Source organism: Dermacentor silvarum, chromosome 8, assembly GCF_013339745.2.
Source record: "Dermacentor silvarum isolate Dsil-2018 chromosome 8, BIME_Dsil_1.4, whole genome shotgun sequence".
In the NCBI taxonomy this organism is placed as follows: Eukaryota; Metazoa; Arthropoda; class Arachnida; order Ixodida; family Ixodidae; genus Dermacentor; species Dermacentor silvarum.
Genome location: NC_051161.1, coordinates 29,495,403 through 29,512,883, shown reverse-complemented (window position 1 = coordinate 29,512,883; position 17,481 = coordinate 29,495,403). Strand labels below are relative to the sequence as shown.

At 43.2% G+C, this 17,481-nt stretch overlaps 1 protein-coding gene across 7 annotated transcripts in view; it reads left to right on the top strand.

The window, feature by feature from the left end:
- Positions 1-15,328, top strand: part of LOC119460949 (pleckstrin homology domain-containing family G member 7) — a 328,218-nt gene extending 312,890 nt beyond the window's left edge. For all 7 annotated transcript variants that reach the window (XM_037722096.2, XM_049672817.1, XM_049672814.1 and 4 more), the window contains 6 exons: positions 946-1,061; positions 4,264-4,357; positions 4,429-4,517; positions 8,788-8,932; positions 9,647-9,744; positions 11,328-15,328. In XM_037722096.2, coding sequence (XP_037578024.2) covers positions 946-1,061; positions 4,264-4,357; positions 4,429-4,517; positions 8,788-8,932; positions 9,647-9,744; positions 11,328-11,447 — 662 coding nt within the window. In that variant the 3' untranslated portion in view covers positions 11,448-15,328. The remainder of the gene's footprint in view (positions 1-945; positions 1,062-4,263; positions 4,358-4,428; positions 4,518-8,787; positions 8,933-9,646; positions 9,745-11,327) is intronic.
- The last annotated feature ends 2,153 nt before the right edge of the window (positions 15,329-17,481 follow it).

Below are 17,481 nucleotides of genomic sequence, written 5' to 3'. Positions count from 1 at the left end.
GCATTTCTTGACTGGTTCAGTTTGTCACCTTGGCCGCGGCCGTGCCTTGGCCATGAGAGGTGATAAAGTGTAAGGTACAAAACTACGTCAAAAAAAAAAAGACGAAAAAAAAAAACAAACAGGAAACATGACGATACAACGCTCGGCTTCACGAAGCCGCAACATGCCTTCTAATTGCTAGATACGGTTGGCGGGATAGGAAGTGTAGTACTCGCTAGAATTGTACATTAATATTAAATAATTACAGTGCATTTGAATATAGATGCCAACCTAGCAACTTTCAAAGTTCTCTGTCTTCTTTTTTTTCTGTGAAGAGGAAAGGCGCATATCTGCAAAAAAAATTAAAACCGTGAAGTCGATTACGATTGCAGAGCTACAAAACTGTACCAGTCTAGCCTAACTTCATATATTCATGCCTTCATTGCCTCTACACTCCTTTCCCCTAATTAAGCTGCACACGTACGTAGCACAGATGGCATGTAGCAGTTCTACAAGATAATTTATGGATGATGTGCCCATAAAAATAAATTACCGAGTATTTAGGGCATATTTGAACTGAACGACTCTTGAATGTTCATGTTATTCATTTGCGTCCGTCCGCGCTCCGGCGAAACTATACAAGTATAGGAAGCACAATTTCAAAAGTAGTTGCTACTGGGATTATTGTAACTGCCGTACTGGCGGCATAGTTCGGATGCCTCACACAACATAACGTGAACGGAGCGCATTAATAAAACGCTCCCACAGTCATACAGAATCAGTCGAAAAACAGGTCTACAATAGATCCACTTTCACGTTACTATTGTGCTGAGTTCTGCGGCTTTTTTCGCCCTGCAGTCTCATAATGCGCAGAACGTTCGTTTTCTTTTCTTTTAGACATTTAACCATAGAAAAATCAGACTCCGAGAAAAGTAATGCCTGAAATTCTAATTTTTCTTTTTTCAGGAGAGCTCGACGACAAAATGAAGTGGCTCAAGAACTTTGAGCGGCTGCTGGAGATCCAGCGAAACATAGTCTGGCCACCGGTGACCGAGCTAGACTCAAAACTCTACATTCCTGAGGTACTAAGCTGAGCGCTATATAAAGCGTGAGCGGACGCGTGCGTGCATGCGTGCATGGCAAAGTGAGTGTCATTATGAAGTAGTAAATTCGGTAGAAAAAGAAAGTGACTGTACAGGAGGGCAGGACAGAAGGCGACAGAACTTTATTAAAGGAACACTAAAGAGAAAAATGATTACACCTGCATTAGTAAATTGCCCTTCCCCAATACAAAAAAGTAATAAATAAATAAATAAATGAAGTATTAAAAAAGCCGCGAAAATGAAATACGGATGGCGACGCCGCCTTAAAGTTGCCTGGGCCTTGGTAATTGTTTATCAGTAATAACAGAATATGTTGTATTCTAATGAAGAATAAAGGTTGAACTTGGCAAGCTTTGAGAACCTTTACCGAGCTCCCATCGAGGCCCAAATACAAAAAAAAAAAAAAAATATCTCGACATCCGTGACGTCACAGTGACGTACCAACGCTGGAGTTTTCGGCGCGAAATTTAAGAAAACTTTAAATTTGGCGTTCATTTTTTGCTTTTAATAATGAACCTATCATCGCGAAAATAACGAAACTATAATTTTTAAATAATATTTTATCTGTCTGAACTGATTTAGTGCTTCTCTTAAGTGTCCGTTTATAGCTTTTCTTTTTTTTTCTGCCAAAGTTTTGCTCTATTTCCGTCACGTCTGTTCAACTAGCACATCAAAAAATTCTGGTAGAGTGAGTGAGAGAGAGAGCGAATGTGTGAGTGAGAGTTTAGAAAATATTGTGGTATGAAATTTCGTAGCAAATTTGACTGCTGAGTGAGTGTGTGACAGTGAGTGATGAGCAGGTGAATCAATAAGAATTCCGTGTGAGTGAATTAGTGTGTGTTACCAACTCACGAAAATGTTGTAGCGTAGAAGGTGCCATGTTCAGAAGATGAGCACAACTGCACAAGGTCACAAATTCGATTCTCGGCCACCACAGCCACACTCCGACCGTCGGCAACTCTCCTAACTGTCTTAGCCCAGGTGCTGGTTTAGAGCAAAATAATTCAATCAATTCTCGGACGAGATGATGGTAGCCACAAGTAAGAAAATGTTGAGGCTGCCCCGAACAACAGTTAAAATGTTGCGGCTTTCGGCGAGAAGACAACTGCTAATGAATTAACACCATTCACTTTCACCACTGCCGCTAGGTTGCATACACCTGCCGCTAGGTTGCATTGCATACTTTAGTTACGTATTGCAATACTCAATGTATCAAAATCAACAAGAAGAAATGAAAAGCGGGGCAAGCTATACATTTCCTGAATCTTCTATATGCGAATTATGAGATCCGGAAAAAAAATAACAGCAGGGGAGCTTGCGATGCCACTTTGTTTAGCTAATGAGATACTATTTGGAAAACTTTTTGAGAAAGAAAACCCGTGATTTCCTGCTGAATCAGCCATAACACATCTCTCGATATCATCGAAAGAATGTGCGCGTCTCTTGACTCTCTTTCACCCAGCTTAATCGGTGAAGAAAAGTCGAAGTTACAAGACACTTGAATGGTTCACGTGATGAAATAGGGAATCGACACATTGTACTACAATGCTTGTAGGCCTCCATCGTGCATTTCCGCGTTCCTCCACATCTGTTAGATTCCGTCCCCCCCCCTCTCTCTCGCGTAAGCATTGCTTTTATAAAAAGTCAACTTTCGGAGCAGTTCGACGATGTATTACTGCTGTGCAGCGTAATTCTCTAGAAAAAAAAACTTAATTCCGATGTAGTCTGATGATGCATCAGCGCTCTCAGACGTACAAGAAAAAGTCAACTTCTGCGGGGCAGTCTCACATGATGGCATTGATGCTCTGGAACGTCACTTCTTGAAGATAAGTCTAACTTCCAGAGCAGTCTGATAACTAACGCATCAAGAGCTGGGGCGTTATCTTTTAGGAAATGCCAACTTTCAGCACTCGATAATGACGCGTCTTGCGAGACGACGCTTGAACTTCGATCATTGCATAGCTATTTGCAGTGCACCCAAATCTCAATGCGGGTGCGTATTCGTATTCTGCCTTTATCCCTCCGAAACACTACAGCTGTAGCAGAGAGTCGAGCTCGTGACCTCGTGCTCAGCTACATAGATACATAGTTGTCTGTGGCAAGGGTCTTATATGCGTTCCATGATGGTCGGTTTCCTTTAGTCAGCTTCACCATAATACAGAAGTGTTATGCGGTGAAGCTTACACACTAAGTCGCGGTGGTTTAGCTTTTTTATAATACAGAAGTGTTATGCGGTGAAGCATACACACTGTGTAGCGGTGATATGTATTGCGGCGAGATCGTTTAGCATGCGAAAATAAAAATACTACCAGCAAGCGGAGGTCTCGGGAGAGCTCCTGAGATTATAATAAAGCAGGAGGCACAGGGTCTCCAGGGTACTCAAGGGCCAGCGGGCGAATCAAAGCAAAACCAGGGCGCTCCATGGGTTCATTGGCGCCGCCACGGCCGATAGCGGACGGCCGATCTTGCGTGCCAACACCCCCAGCACACTACGGCTTTGGCGGCCCCAAACCACCGATCAGTCGCAGTCAGCCGAACTTGTATGCAAACACCTACGGCGTCGGCGGCCTCAACTAACAGACCAGTCTAGGTTCCAGCCTTAGTGTCCCGTTGCCGCTTTGGTGTGCCGGAGGTGCCGCCAAAGTATACCAAATAACAACAAATTTACAGTAAGTACTTGTGCGAATTCTCACTTACCTTCACCACAGTACATTGTATGTTTCACCACATAACACAGCTGTATTGCGATGAGGCCATTTTGTAACGCATATGGGACACTTGCTGTTGCTCACTAAGAAGCGTCATATTTCAATTTGATGTAACATAAATTTCTTCTGCTTTATGAGAAATACATGGCTGATACAATATGTTACGCGAATATATATTACTCTGCACGTATTTATACAAAACTGAGGTTGCTTTTTGAGTGCTGCAACATTAATGACATGTGGAAGAAACCTACAGTTCAGTGTGTGGAAGCCTGTATGCGACATTCGCGATTTCGTGCAAACTGTCATTCGCCTTCATTTCGCAAGTGCCGCCTTACGAGGCAAGCTTAATTCACCAATTTAATACACCGTAAATCAGCATAGAAACTCAGTTTGAAGCTGATCTCCGAAAACCAATTGCTTAATGCTGTCTTACAAGTCAACCAACGCTGTGTTAAACTCTCCAATTTCAGTTCCTGAAAGTACCACTTTCAAAGCAACCATGCGAAAGGCTAATCGTCAGTCCTCGACGGCAAATAATCCTCGAGGGGCCACTACAGATGCTCGGTAAGCCCATGCAGCCTAAGGATATGCCACCGGGCGAAGTACATGAAGCTCAAGTTCCTATTCTTTTTCAGATACCTCCAAAAGCGGCTTTGAAGTTTACGTAGTCCTTTTTGATGACATGATCCTAATCACGAGAAAGAAGAAAGGACTGAGCAAAAAGGTAAATAAAAATTTGAAGGACACTTAAGCTTCGCCTTTAAGAGTGGAACGCAATAGCATTGAAAGATTGCTGACTGTTTGTCAGGCTTCCCGGCAACTGCAGCTTTCTTTTTTCTGCACCTTCGCCTCGGCGCGCCGCTGCCGAGGAGGCGAGCGCCATCTGGGTGGTGTTTTTGCAAGGAACACCAACCGGGGCACGCCGCTGTGTGAATGGTAGAAATGCTGAGTTTCTGCGTAACATAATTATGTTTTCTCGTATATTCAAATGTAAGTTGTGGTTAAGTTGTACTTTACGATTTTTCTGATGCATTTTACTTTGAGAAATTCAGTTAGTTCACCAGCGCCCCTGCGCCACGCGGAGGGCCGGCGTGGTCGGGGTGGTTCGGGATGATTTTCTTGGCCGCGGACGCCGAGACCGACGCCGGATTTTCTGCGACATGGGGCCCTTAACGCTATCAAGTTAAAAGAAATTTAAACTGTGGTCATGACGCCCCCAGAAAGGGAATGACTGACAAGATACCTAAAGTATTGGAAACTTTATCTTATCATCAGCATTCATCGCTCTTTTTACCCCCCCCCCTTCCCCAGTGTAGAGTAGCAGGCCAGAGCAAACTTCAAATAAACCTCTCTCTCTTATTTTGTGCATGTTTTAATTGTTTTTACGACCCACTCCAACAACTAAAATTTTGGAGTGAGCCCTGACACTGAAACACATGCTTTCGGCCTTCCCTCATTTTATAATGTTGACGCATACTTTTAAGGCAGGCCAATGAAGCGCCATAAAAATTATTCTTACATTCTGGCCTTCAGCATTATCTCCCTGTAACTGTGTATGAATGTCTCAGAGTCCTTGGAATGTAATTAAACAATGTCGGTTAAGATTTCTCGTTTAAATTTGTAATTTCATGGCCGAAATATTCTGCAATTTATTTATTTATTTATTTATACCTACAGACCCCAAAGAGCATTGGGTGAGGGGGGCATATCAATAAAAAAAATGTCACAGTTTCGCCCTAAGGGCGAAGCAATGAATGCGATAGCAACACAGCAATGTCATACGAAGTAAGGTGAGCGGCTTTGGTAGCAATATGAATTGTAGTAAACATGAGCTGATTAAGTAAGCAGGTGTGCTGCAGTGTAAGTAGACCTACATGAAGAGAGACTCGATGATCACGAGAAGGCGCGTGTGAAACCGTGATGTTGATGAGAAGCGCTTCCCGTGGGCAGCGCGTGCGAAGGGACACACCTGTAGTGCTGCCCTGCCGATCCGGGCAGCATTGCATGTGTAGCGTGCGTAGGAAAATGTGGCCCGACTATTACTAACTGAATGAACAAGCGTGGTGTGAGCGCGCACAAACAAACAGGAATAGATCACACTGAACGACTGCAGACAACAACTGTCAAAACGCTGGCAGCGAGCGTATATACGCCGCAGCGGGCGAAGGTACGTGCGGTCTATCGCTTCAACGGAAACTCAGCGGCGAATGCACGGCGCATAAAGGTCAGAGCCGTGTGGAGATAAGAGACGGTGCGGACGAGCGACGAGCGCGGTTGTTGGCAGCGTAGAAGTGCGCCCCCCTCCCCTCCCCCCCCCCCCCGCTCCCTCCGGCGCTGGCTTCCCGCTTCCTTGCTTGCGCGTGGGTGATTGAGTGCGTTCGCTCTCCGTGAAGCGCGCGTCCCCGCACGCTTCCGCTCGGGCATACGGCGCGCGGCGAAGATTTTATCTATAGGGAACCTCACGGCGACGGCGACGACGACGGCGACGGCAGAAATCCGGTAGAAGTGTCCATATAATTGCTATCGCAATAAAATACAGTACAGAAATAATAAAGCAGAGTAATGGTACAACAGACGTGGTACATGGCAAATACACAAAAGGAATACAGTGGAATCTCAATAACACGATCACGGCTAATACGAATTTCCGGATACGAATTTTTCTGTGGTCCCGGCCGAGCCCCATCACTTTGCAACGTGCTAGAGAACGGTTCTTACGAATCGATTTTCGACCCGCGTCGACTGATACGAAAAAACGCCGCCCAACCGACGGCCGCGAAAGAGAACAGCGCGCAGTCACGAGCTTTCTCCCTTTCTCTTTTGGTACGGAGGCGCGGACACGGCGCCACTGCACTTGCGATCTCTCTCTTTTAACTCTCAACCCCCATCCCCCCTGTGCAACGCGGTTGAGGTGTCCTCTATTGAGAGACAGTTAACGCGTTGCACTTAACCAAACTTTTCACCCCTTTCCACAACAATCTCCATGCTGGACAGAGCGGAGGCCGCGACTGGGCGCGAAGAGTTTGAAGCGGTGGCGCTTTTGTTGCTTTTGTGCTTTTCCCCGCGCAGGCGTGGGGAAGCGCGGCCACCACAGCGAGCGAAGGTTCATGCGGTCTATCGCTTCAACGGAAACTGAGCGGCTGTAAGCACAGCACATACAAAGGTCAGAGCCGTGTGGAGATCGCTTTCAAGATACGGTATGCGCGACAACACCGACAGCCGGCAGGCCAACGTACAAGAACGCATTTGTTGGCAGAGTAGAAGCCCCCCCTCCCTTCCGCGCTGCCTTCCCGCTTTGCTCCTTTCGCGTGGGAGATTGCGTCGACAGTTACCCTTGCACCCGGTTGCAAGATATGCCACAGCACAGCGTCGCCCCCCTCCCTCCCATACCCCCACGGCCTTTCCTTTCCCGCGACGGAAGTCGCGTTCGCTCTCCGCGAAGAAGTGGCACATACGGCGCGCGGCGACGATTTTATCGCCCTTGGACTCATGCTCCTCGTCTCATGCTCCTCCTCCACATCGCCCTCGTTGATCTCCCCTCCCATCGGTGGGCGCAACTCGTTGAGAAGCTTGCTCGCTACCGCCCTTGTCGGCGAGATTTTCCCGTGGAATCCGCATTATAACCGGTATTTCGTCTCACGCGGCTGCACTGTAAGCGGTATGCGTTTACATGGAGTTCTATAAGAGGGTAAACGGGAGTCGGAAAAGGCCGCGTTGTAGCCAGTTCTGTACTATAAACGATTACGTTATAAGTGCTCTATACTGTATATGCTTTTTATGTGCGTGTGCCTGAGTGAGTTCACCTCTGACTCTTTAATTTAGCTGTTTTGTGTTTCGATGGTACGAATTTCGGCTAACACGAATATTTTTCGTGACCCCGTGAGATTCGTATCATCGAGATTCCACTGTACAAATTTAATTCACAAATGGTGTAAAAATAACATTAACACGAAGATTTAAAAAATAAAACAAATGCAAAAATGGCAAAAAGTGATAACTAAGTACGAATGAAACAGTAGTACAAAATAAAACAACATTTGGAGCAAGTGAAAGAGTAGTACAACAGAAAACAACATTTAGAACAATACTAAAGCGATAAATGCAGGCAGAGGTGTTCTTTAAGCTCTCCAGGGTCAGAAAAGAGATCAGGAAGATCATTCCAGGACTTAATTGCTATAGGTAATACAGATGAATTGAATGACTGAGTTTTTCCATTTATGTGACTAAAGCAGAGATGATAATGTAAGTGCCGTGAAGATCGAGGAGGCGATTCCAGAGGCAAGAATGAAGTGCAGGTGTGAACATATTTATGAAATAAACACAAAAGTGAAATAGAACGACGATTTTCAAGTATCTGTATACCATAAAGGTTCTTTAGCTGCGATACACTGTCGAGGGGCCTATAATTATTAGAAATGAACCGGGCAGCTCTGTTTTGAATCGACTCAAGCATTTCAATGAGGTATTTTGAAAGCGCGTGATCAGCGTTTGTGTACTGCCTCGATTGTGTGAGATGTTGGCGTGGTCTAATAAATCGTCATACTACATTGGGAAGGTCATTAATGTAAATTAGAAAAAGTAAGTGTCCAAGCTCCCTTCCCTGTGGTACACCCGAGATTACTTCACATAGTGGAGAGGAAAAGCCGTTGACAACTGTGAAGTGTTGATGGAATGAGAGGAAGTTACGAAGCCAAAATATTGTGAGAGAATCAAGACAAAGGGTAGATAATTTAGTAAAAATCCAGCCGTGTGCAAGGCTGTCAAATGCTTTTGAGAAATCTAAAAATATACAATCTATTTGCTGGTTTTCATCCTTGTTAAAATCCAGATCAGTAGTAAATTCAAATAACTGGTTATCAAACGAGTAGTTGTCCAGATGCCCACTCAATTTTGCCTAGCAAACAGTAATTGTGAGGTATCACCTTTGCACTCGATATAGAAGCAAAGAGAGCATAAGGGGAGTGGAGATTACAATGTACTATGTGGTATTCTAGAAATCGTCGCTAAACCTCGACACAAAGCCCAGCCAGGACAAAAAGAACAATGCAATACAGGATGGTGTCAAGTACATAGTCTACAAGCAGCCTCTGTCCCTGGACCGCATCTGCATCCATGATGTCAGTGCACAGGAGGGTGCCGGTTAGTAGCAACAACTTTTATATTCTCCAAATGACCAATGTTTTAATTAGGTAGTTCCAATTGATGATGTAATAGTACAGGGCTGACTTCTTGAGCAGGGCTGACTTCTTGACGTTTATTTATTTGATGCCAGTTAATTCAACTTTCCTTATAATTTCACTGTCAAGAAGGCACACCTTTTAATCTCATGTCCAAATTTTCATGTCCCAGTGGGGCCAAATTAACAGGAGTCTACTATAATTAAATGCTAAACTTACAAAAACAGGTTGCTGTGAATAATCTCTTTCTATATTATGACTGGCTCACTCTCCACAAAATCTGAACCTCTTATGCCTCTGCACTAGGCCATACACTTGTAAGCTAGTTAAAGATGACACTACTTGCTGTGATGAAGTAACTGCTACAAGCGAAAGAGTACCCAGTTAACAATTCAGCATATGATGAAGGACAGCATAAAGACCTAGTATTCATGAAGCTAGGATAGTTTATTTTGATAACAGTTATGTTGCAAAGACGATTATGATCATGCTATATGCATGCTATATGCATTGATCACAATGCATATAGCATGCATTGTGATCAATTTATCCTGTTGTGTTCATCAATGTTGAACACTTACATGCACATTTAGGAAATGCTGCCTGCTTTTTCCACATGTTACTATGCTGCTCAAGCCTTTCTAAACTTATTTAAAACTTCTCCTTATACTTTCAGCACAAAACCTCAAGAATGTATTTGTATTTGTCTGCTTAAATCGGTTTCAACAGATCATCACAGTGCACACACTGCAAGCCTCAAATGAAAGCACAAAGGTAAGCGAACAAAAAAAGAGGAAGGATGTGCCCATATGAACTGTTTCTAGTGAAATCTGTTCCCGAGGACTTTCACTGTCAAACGTCTTTTCCCAAAACGCACACAGAAGCACAACAATCTTTTTAGAGTGCAGCTCTTAGGTACCCATTCCTGCGCTGAGCGTCGGCGTCCCTTGGCGTAACTGAGCGAACGAGCACAGAGAAGGATGAAAGAGCGAATGCGGAGCGAAGCGGAGGATGAAGTACGGCGAAAGTGAAGAGAGTGCAAGGAGCAAAGCGGAGGAGGCTACAGTGAAAGCATGAGGCTGAAAGCGGAGAGGGTATGATGAAAGGGTGAGGAGGAAAGCAGAGTGCCACACGAGACTACAAGATGGCGTCATAGTGTGTGCGCTGGGCGAGCGCATCCACTGATACCATATATGGAAACAAAACGCTGGCATGTGCTTCGAAACCACATCACATGCTCTACTTAGCCTGCTCCGCCGCCGCCGCTAGAGAATGCACTCCACGTAGGACGTGCGTTCCCGTGTTCGCGCTTTCTTTGTGAACAATGAGCGACACAACCGCTGAAATTCAAAACACGTGAACGGCTGCGCTCAAATTTCGCATTAGAGAGCATCGTAATTGTCGGTGAACTTTTTTTTAATGCTTCACTTTTTCTTGCCATCATAAAACATACTCGATATAACCTTGCGTTACCTTTACTTATACATTGCAGTAACCGACTGCATGGTGTATGGTTGTGCTGCTGAGGTGGCACACATAGGGACACTGGCACAAAAACATGAAACAGACACTGACTTTCTACATTAGCAACTGTTCGTTCGCTTACGCTCATAATAAATTATATAAATTTAAGATAGTAAAAGATCTGAAACTCTAGATTACGCAATACAATGATGCAGGTAAAAAATGTGACAGCACAGCAATAATCATGAAGCCACATATGAAAGCACATAAGACGCACGAAGCAACTGCCTGAAAGACAATGTGCACCGATACATTTGCATCCAATCTGCTGTCATTCAACATGCTTCCATTATTTACGTCTTCCTTCTGCCCATTCTCATGCACTTGACCAGCTCATCTAGCGACCCATGCACTTGATCTAGCTCAAGAACTCATGTAGTTACACACAGCTATTTGTTGCTGTACAAATGAGTTTAAATAGCATACTAAGGTTAGCACCATAGCTTGAAAAGTCATTTTAACCAATTCCGTATTTCTTGAGTGCTGAGGTCAAACTTTATTGCAAGTTACGCGTAATAAATAATATATAAAAAATATGTTGGCTAAATTTGTCTATGGTAGCGTGTTTTACCAATACATTTCTTTGACTGCACATTCCCCTGCTCAGTTCCATGAAAAAATATGTAGTGGCGCTTATGTGGGATATTCATGTAGGACTTTCAAAACATATCCAGAAGTCATGGGCTCAAAATTGCTGTTTGCAGCCATTGAGTAAATAAGGGGATCAAAGAGTCACTAATCACTGCAGTCAGGGGCTTTTTCTCAGAATGCATGTGTAGCGCTATCTTTTGTTTCTGCCTGTGAACTTCACAAATCACTTATTGCACTTTCAGCTCACCTGGCTGACAAAACTCCGGGACACCGTAGACAGATGGAAGAGGACACTGCAAAATACAGTGTTCCGAAACCAGAGGATACCAGCCAACAGTAGCGCACCGCCACCACCGAAGTAGGCACAAGACTCCCTCAGCCCGCTATAGTGTGGGGCTTCAGACCATGTGTACATACACGAAAGGCACAAGTTTGGCTTGTGCCATTTGCACCAGCAGACGTTAAATGCACGAACTCCACAACCTGCACAACACATCCTCAACGATGTCAGGCCTGTGAGCAGTGGGCCACCGCAAAGTGTCTTGAGAACGTTCCTGACGCTGTTCCCCCACTAGAGGTAGCGATCCAAGTGGCGCGGTTGTAACTGTCGCAGCTCCTGCTGCTCAAAGAAGCTGACAGGGGAAGCACAGTTCAAGTGTTTCTTACACAACTCCTGTCGAGACCATAGCCTAGCATAGCAGTTGCTCTACAATTGTGTCTAACGCATCCAGCTCCCATCCGCATTGGTTCTCTATCAGAGGCACCTGCTATGTTGCACACACCACCCATCAAGCACTTGGTGTTGTCGTTTGTTTTGCGCATGTGTATATATATATGTGTATGTAAGCATGTATAGTCTCACGCTCGGAGCATCTGGAAGTAGGTGCGCATCCGTGCAAGCTTTGTTTCCTGCTTTGTTTGTTAAATTGATTGAAAACTTTCTTGTGAAAGAACAGAGTGAGTGAACTGAGGGAGTGAATCCTCTACCATTCAAGGTGCACTGTTTCTTGGTCATTTCAACAGAGATTGTTTCCACCAATGCCCGCATACCAAGAATACTTGGAGCAGGACGATGCAGCACATCAGACTTAGAATGCAAGCATAGCAAAAATTGCTAAGTAACATGTCTTCAGCAACACGATTGATGGCAAAACATAGAAGATACATGGGAACAGTGCACTCAAATGAAATAATAATATGAAGCACCTGTCCTTGTCCATACTTGACCTTAACAGGAGAGTTGAGCAGGGGTCTGCTAGCAAAATTCAGTAATGCAGATATGAGCTGAGCTACAAAAATGTTGTCAGGAAACATACAACAGTGCCAATTTAACTCGATTTAACAGCGTCAATGCCACACTGAAACAAAGTGACCAAAGAAGAAATGATGCAGAATGAGTGTTCATCATTCGTGGGCATAAGCACACTATCTAACCCCCACCTGCACTTTCCTCGTACCAGTTTTGCCATTTCACCCATTTCAAACTTCCTTTAAATTGTCATTCTTGCGCATGTTTTGAGATTAGCTCATTGCTCCTATATCATAAAACAACACAACGGATGTGAAAAGGCACGACATACAGCAGCTCTACTTTGAGATCTATTTATCCATATACTACTACGAGCCCAAAAATACAGATCATCATGAAAATGAATTGCACAAGACAAAAACTAGCAAGTGGAACAATCGGCCAGTCGAAAATATTTTACATGGCTTATTCATTCTGTTTTCCATTTTGTATTGTATAATGTGCCTTCGAAGTTAAACTTTTAATTAACTTTATTAAGGCCACAATGCAAACTATGCAAATGTGGCTTTCACAGTCACTTTGTTCTCATTGGTAGACGCACTGCACGGAAACCACAACAGGAGAGTCTACAAAATCGTTAGAATTCATTCATTAAAAAAATTTTGCATTTATTGTCTACATTTATATTAGAAAAGTGAAGACAGTTATACCCTAATGCATGTTCATTTTGTCCAATTTTTCTGCAAAGTTCCTGCACCGGAATATTCCTCCAGAATTTTGTCACCCAGTGTCAGCTAATTACAAACCATAAAATGCAAACTGCAAAATACAATCTGGAAGTCACCCACTCTTGTCGTAACCATACAGTAAAGGAACAACAGACTGAGAACAAACCTGATCCTGCAAGTCGCTAAATCAGCTCATGCAGGCAAAAAGTGATGCAATGCTAACACAGTGTTGCACAGTTGCATGCAGTAAATAGACTTGCTGTCATGCAATAGCCTGGGCATGGCAGAAGCTGTTCACCTGATTTTGCATTTTGTTCAATGATATATTGCCACGCCACAATGTTAACGCAGCTGCAGGCAACTTCATGATTAAGCGATTACCCACCACATAGATATCACTTCATAAGGACTATCTTCGCATTTGCATCAATACACAAACAAGAGCCATAACGTTTTTTTACTGTCAAGCCTTCTATAAAAACTAGCAGTGTATGGCGTAGTTAATTACCTCAGCTCCACTTTCCTGTTGTTATGCTCGAAATTCAGGGTAAGAGTGGGCAAGAGGACTTAGCTAACAGGCCACAAGTTAAAAAAATCAACATCTAAAAGTGAAATAGCAAGTCCACCAGCTATCTTCAACATTAAACTAAATTATCACAATGAGGACCCCTACATGCAACACAAAATTGGACTTCATAGCAGAAATCCAGTTCTCTGCAATTGTAAATTATGAGGTTGATTACAAATCTATGAACAAGCTAATAAGGATTTCTTTTCCTATATCTGGCACACACAGCCCTCTTTCCTTGTCTATCAAACCATAACATCTGTAACTAGGCAAGGTTGTTAGAGTTCACTACTAAACTCCTTATCAAGTCAACCCTAAATGTAATGCTGCTTGTTTTTCTGTGAGCATTCAGCACCGACATGAATGATGTCAGAAGATTTGTAGCCCACCCACTGCTATGAATCTTGTGGTATGCACGCATATGAGCATATAGAAGGAAACTAAATGGAACACGGTGCCATAGTCTAAAACACAAGCTCCTAATCTGTGCTTCATATCACTACAACTGCGAAGTTCCGAAGCCATCTTCCACTAGCATGCAGCAAATAATGCTGAATCAATCCAGGACATGTAGAATGTTCCTGTACAGCTGTTAGGACATGTATAAGTGTCTTTTCGCATTACTGGAAACAACCCCATTTTTTCCTAGACAATCCAGGCAAGCAACGAAAACCCAAATGTTTTATTAAACATATGAACCTAAAGACACAATTTTGTAGCAAAATTTCAATGAAAACAAATCAGCAGTAAGCAAAAAAAATCTTGTTTTGCAGCTATCAGAATGAAAACACAGGTCATTGTCTAGTATGCACAGCAGACAAAAACATCACATGGAGCTGCTGGCTTGCACTGTATTGGCAATTTTCATGCCATAGGTTTGTATGCAAGCCTCCAAACTTGAGTAGGCTATAACATCTGCTGTCACTTTGCTTTCAATATTCAATTTCAATTTCAATATTGTTTCTTTTTTAAGAATTGAACTACACAGTAGGGTGGAACAAGGGAAGAGGAAATGGTCTGACATGACTGGACAAATCAATGGCCAAGAAGCATGACTATGGTTAGCAGTATTTCCGATCAAATTAATCAGAAATGTACACCACCATAAATACTCGAGGAATGTCACTCATTATGTTATGTATTACAGCGCAAATGCTCCAACAGGTGATGTCACAGTAGGATAAATCAAACACGAACACAAAGAATACAAGGGCTTCGTGGCCATCTAGATTTCATATAAACATGTAATCAGTTTCTTTCCTACAAAAATAAGGTGCTTGGCTTGTAGAAGTTCTAATCAACAACCCTATTAAGTCCCCTACTTCAAGTGCAATCTTACAATTTTGTTCTCCCAATTTTAATTTGAACACTGGAGTTTGATCGCTATGTGACAGATATCGCATTTACCCATAACTTGTCAGGCAGGACAGGCATGGAGAAGTGTGCACAGACGTTGCACCTGCAATCACAGCCAGTTGAAGAATAGTTTGTGAGAGCTAGTTTTGTCTGTACAGCATGTTCCACATCCGAAGATGAAACTCTGTGCGCCAACCTGCTGTCCTGAGTTTTTTTTCTCGACCCCTTTGTTACATATTTGTGCGTGAGTGGATTGTGATGACAAAGCCTGCTCCTGAGTACAGTTGTTTCCGGTAGAGGTTCGTAGGACAATGGCAGTTTGTAACTTAAACACTTCTTTTTTTTGCCCCCCACAGGGCAAAAAAAACTAAGACACCTGGCTTAGTACACAAAATAACCCGCTGAGAAATGTGATACGACGGTTTCCCGTCGAGAGAGATGTCCTGCTGGTTATTTAACACATGAGGAAATCAAATATACTTAGCAGCACAACCATAGAATTGCATGTGTACATAACGCTGTAGCCACGTAGACTTTCAAGTGTACATACATACAGTTACAGAGTGTGCATTTTGCAAATGAGATTGCAGCCTGTGACGCGCCACCCTGCTTTTAAGCCATGCATATTGGAGTGAAAATGTCAACTTTTGTCAAATGAGTTTGTGCATCTACGCAAAAAAATTATTCTTATTTACTCTTTCACTTTTAAGTTTGTTTCGATTCCACAGAATTTGTCGAGGAGGCTCTGCACCTGATAATGCAGTAAAGTCTGGTATCACATAATACACTAATAAAAAAATTGGAAAAACAAACAGTCAGTCACATACGGCTATTACACATTTCGTGTTGACCTTTCTATGTCATAACAACATACGAGGACATGAAATATTAATAGATAATGTATAAATTCTCTGCTCAGCCAAATTTAATTTGTCCCTATAACAGACGCTATAGGTTGCCACCTTCCCTTTTCATGTGAATGGAAGCCTGCATTTCTCAAAGTACAGTAGGGAGATAAAATTCATGGGAATAAAACCCAAGCACTGATCTGCACAAACAAGCTACATTGGCGAAAACCGAACGGATGTGCAGTGCAAGGCGAAAAGTATCTTATCAAACAATCTAGAAAAAATGTACAGATGAATATATTTTAATGCTGCACTGCTGCACCTCCTTACTATCCACTGCTTTGACTGAAGCTCACATGAAGAAAACTCCTGTCCTCAAGTATTAATCTTGCCTTTTGTCAAAACTCATGCCAAGAGTTCATTGCAACTGTCAAGACATGGGCGTCACACAATTTGTCTGCGAGATCACAGAACCAACATAGTGCCAGATGCATTTGTAAAATTCACTCATCCAGCACTATAAAGAACACCATCAGATCTTTCACAATACACGAATGTTCTTTTACAGCCAGCTAGATAAGTGCTTTGAGTGTTGTATTATTTTACAAACCTTTCATTCAAAAGTGTTTTTTGCACACTGTACAATGCCATTATCGGATGTACGATCGTGCAACACCCTCCAAAATCATTACGAGCAGGTTTCTCAGCAGCACATTTCTGTGCCGACGGCACAGGACTCATTTTAAATTTCAGTTGACTGAATTGAATTCTGAGGTTTTACATGGCAAAACCACGATTTGATTATGAGGCACGTCGTAGTGGAATAATTTTGATCACCAGGTGACCTTTAACGTGCCCCCAATGCACGGGACATCGGCGTTTTTGCATTTCACCCCCACCGAAATGTGGCCGCCGCAGCCGCAATTTGATCCTGCAACTTCCCCCCCCCCCCATGCTTAGCAGCGCAACACCACAAATTTCAGTAATACAGTCTATTATTAGCAGCACATCGATACAGTCTTGCTATTCCACCTGCTGTACTTTGACAGCTGTTCATCAACGCTAAACTAAGATTCAGGCACTGTAAGGTTCAGGTGCCTCTATAACACTTGGTTAAGATCACTAGAAGTGTAAAGTTCTATTACTTTCTGCTCGTGAACCAAGCCATGTTTACTATTTTGAACATACTTCTATGTTACACCTGCAGAGCCTCCTAGGCAGCAGTTCTGATTACAACTCTGATCCTCATGCTAGAAAGCAACTTTCCTTCACTGCTCAATAGTAAGAATGCATTGCATTGTGAGCAAGTGCTGAATTTGCTTCTAGCCTGGCGAGAAGCAAGAGCATCCTCCAATCATCTATCTTTCAGTTATGGCGTGCTGCTAATCTGAAAGGATGACCTGTTGGGGGTCACGCTCGTGTAAATATTACATGCGTAACAAGCACTTACTAACCTCTCCAAACATGTAAATAAGCGCCTCTCACACAACAAAGCCAGTGTTGTGCTTCCTCGACTCACAAGGAAATGCCTGCACTGAGTGTTTTGTATACAGTAGTTACTCCTGCATTGTCACAGGAAGTGCCCCGATGCACTTTCTCAAGCCACCCTGCTCTCATCTATCTATCCAGCTGACACCTGACGAACAC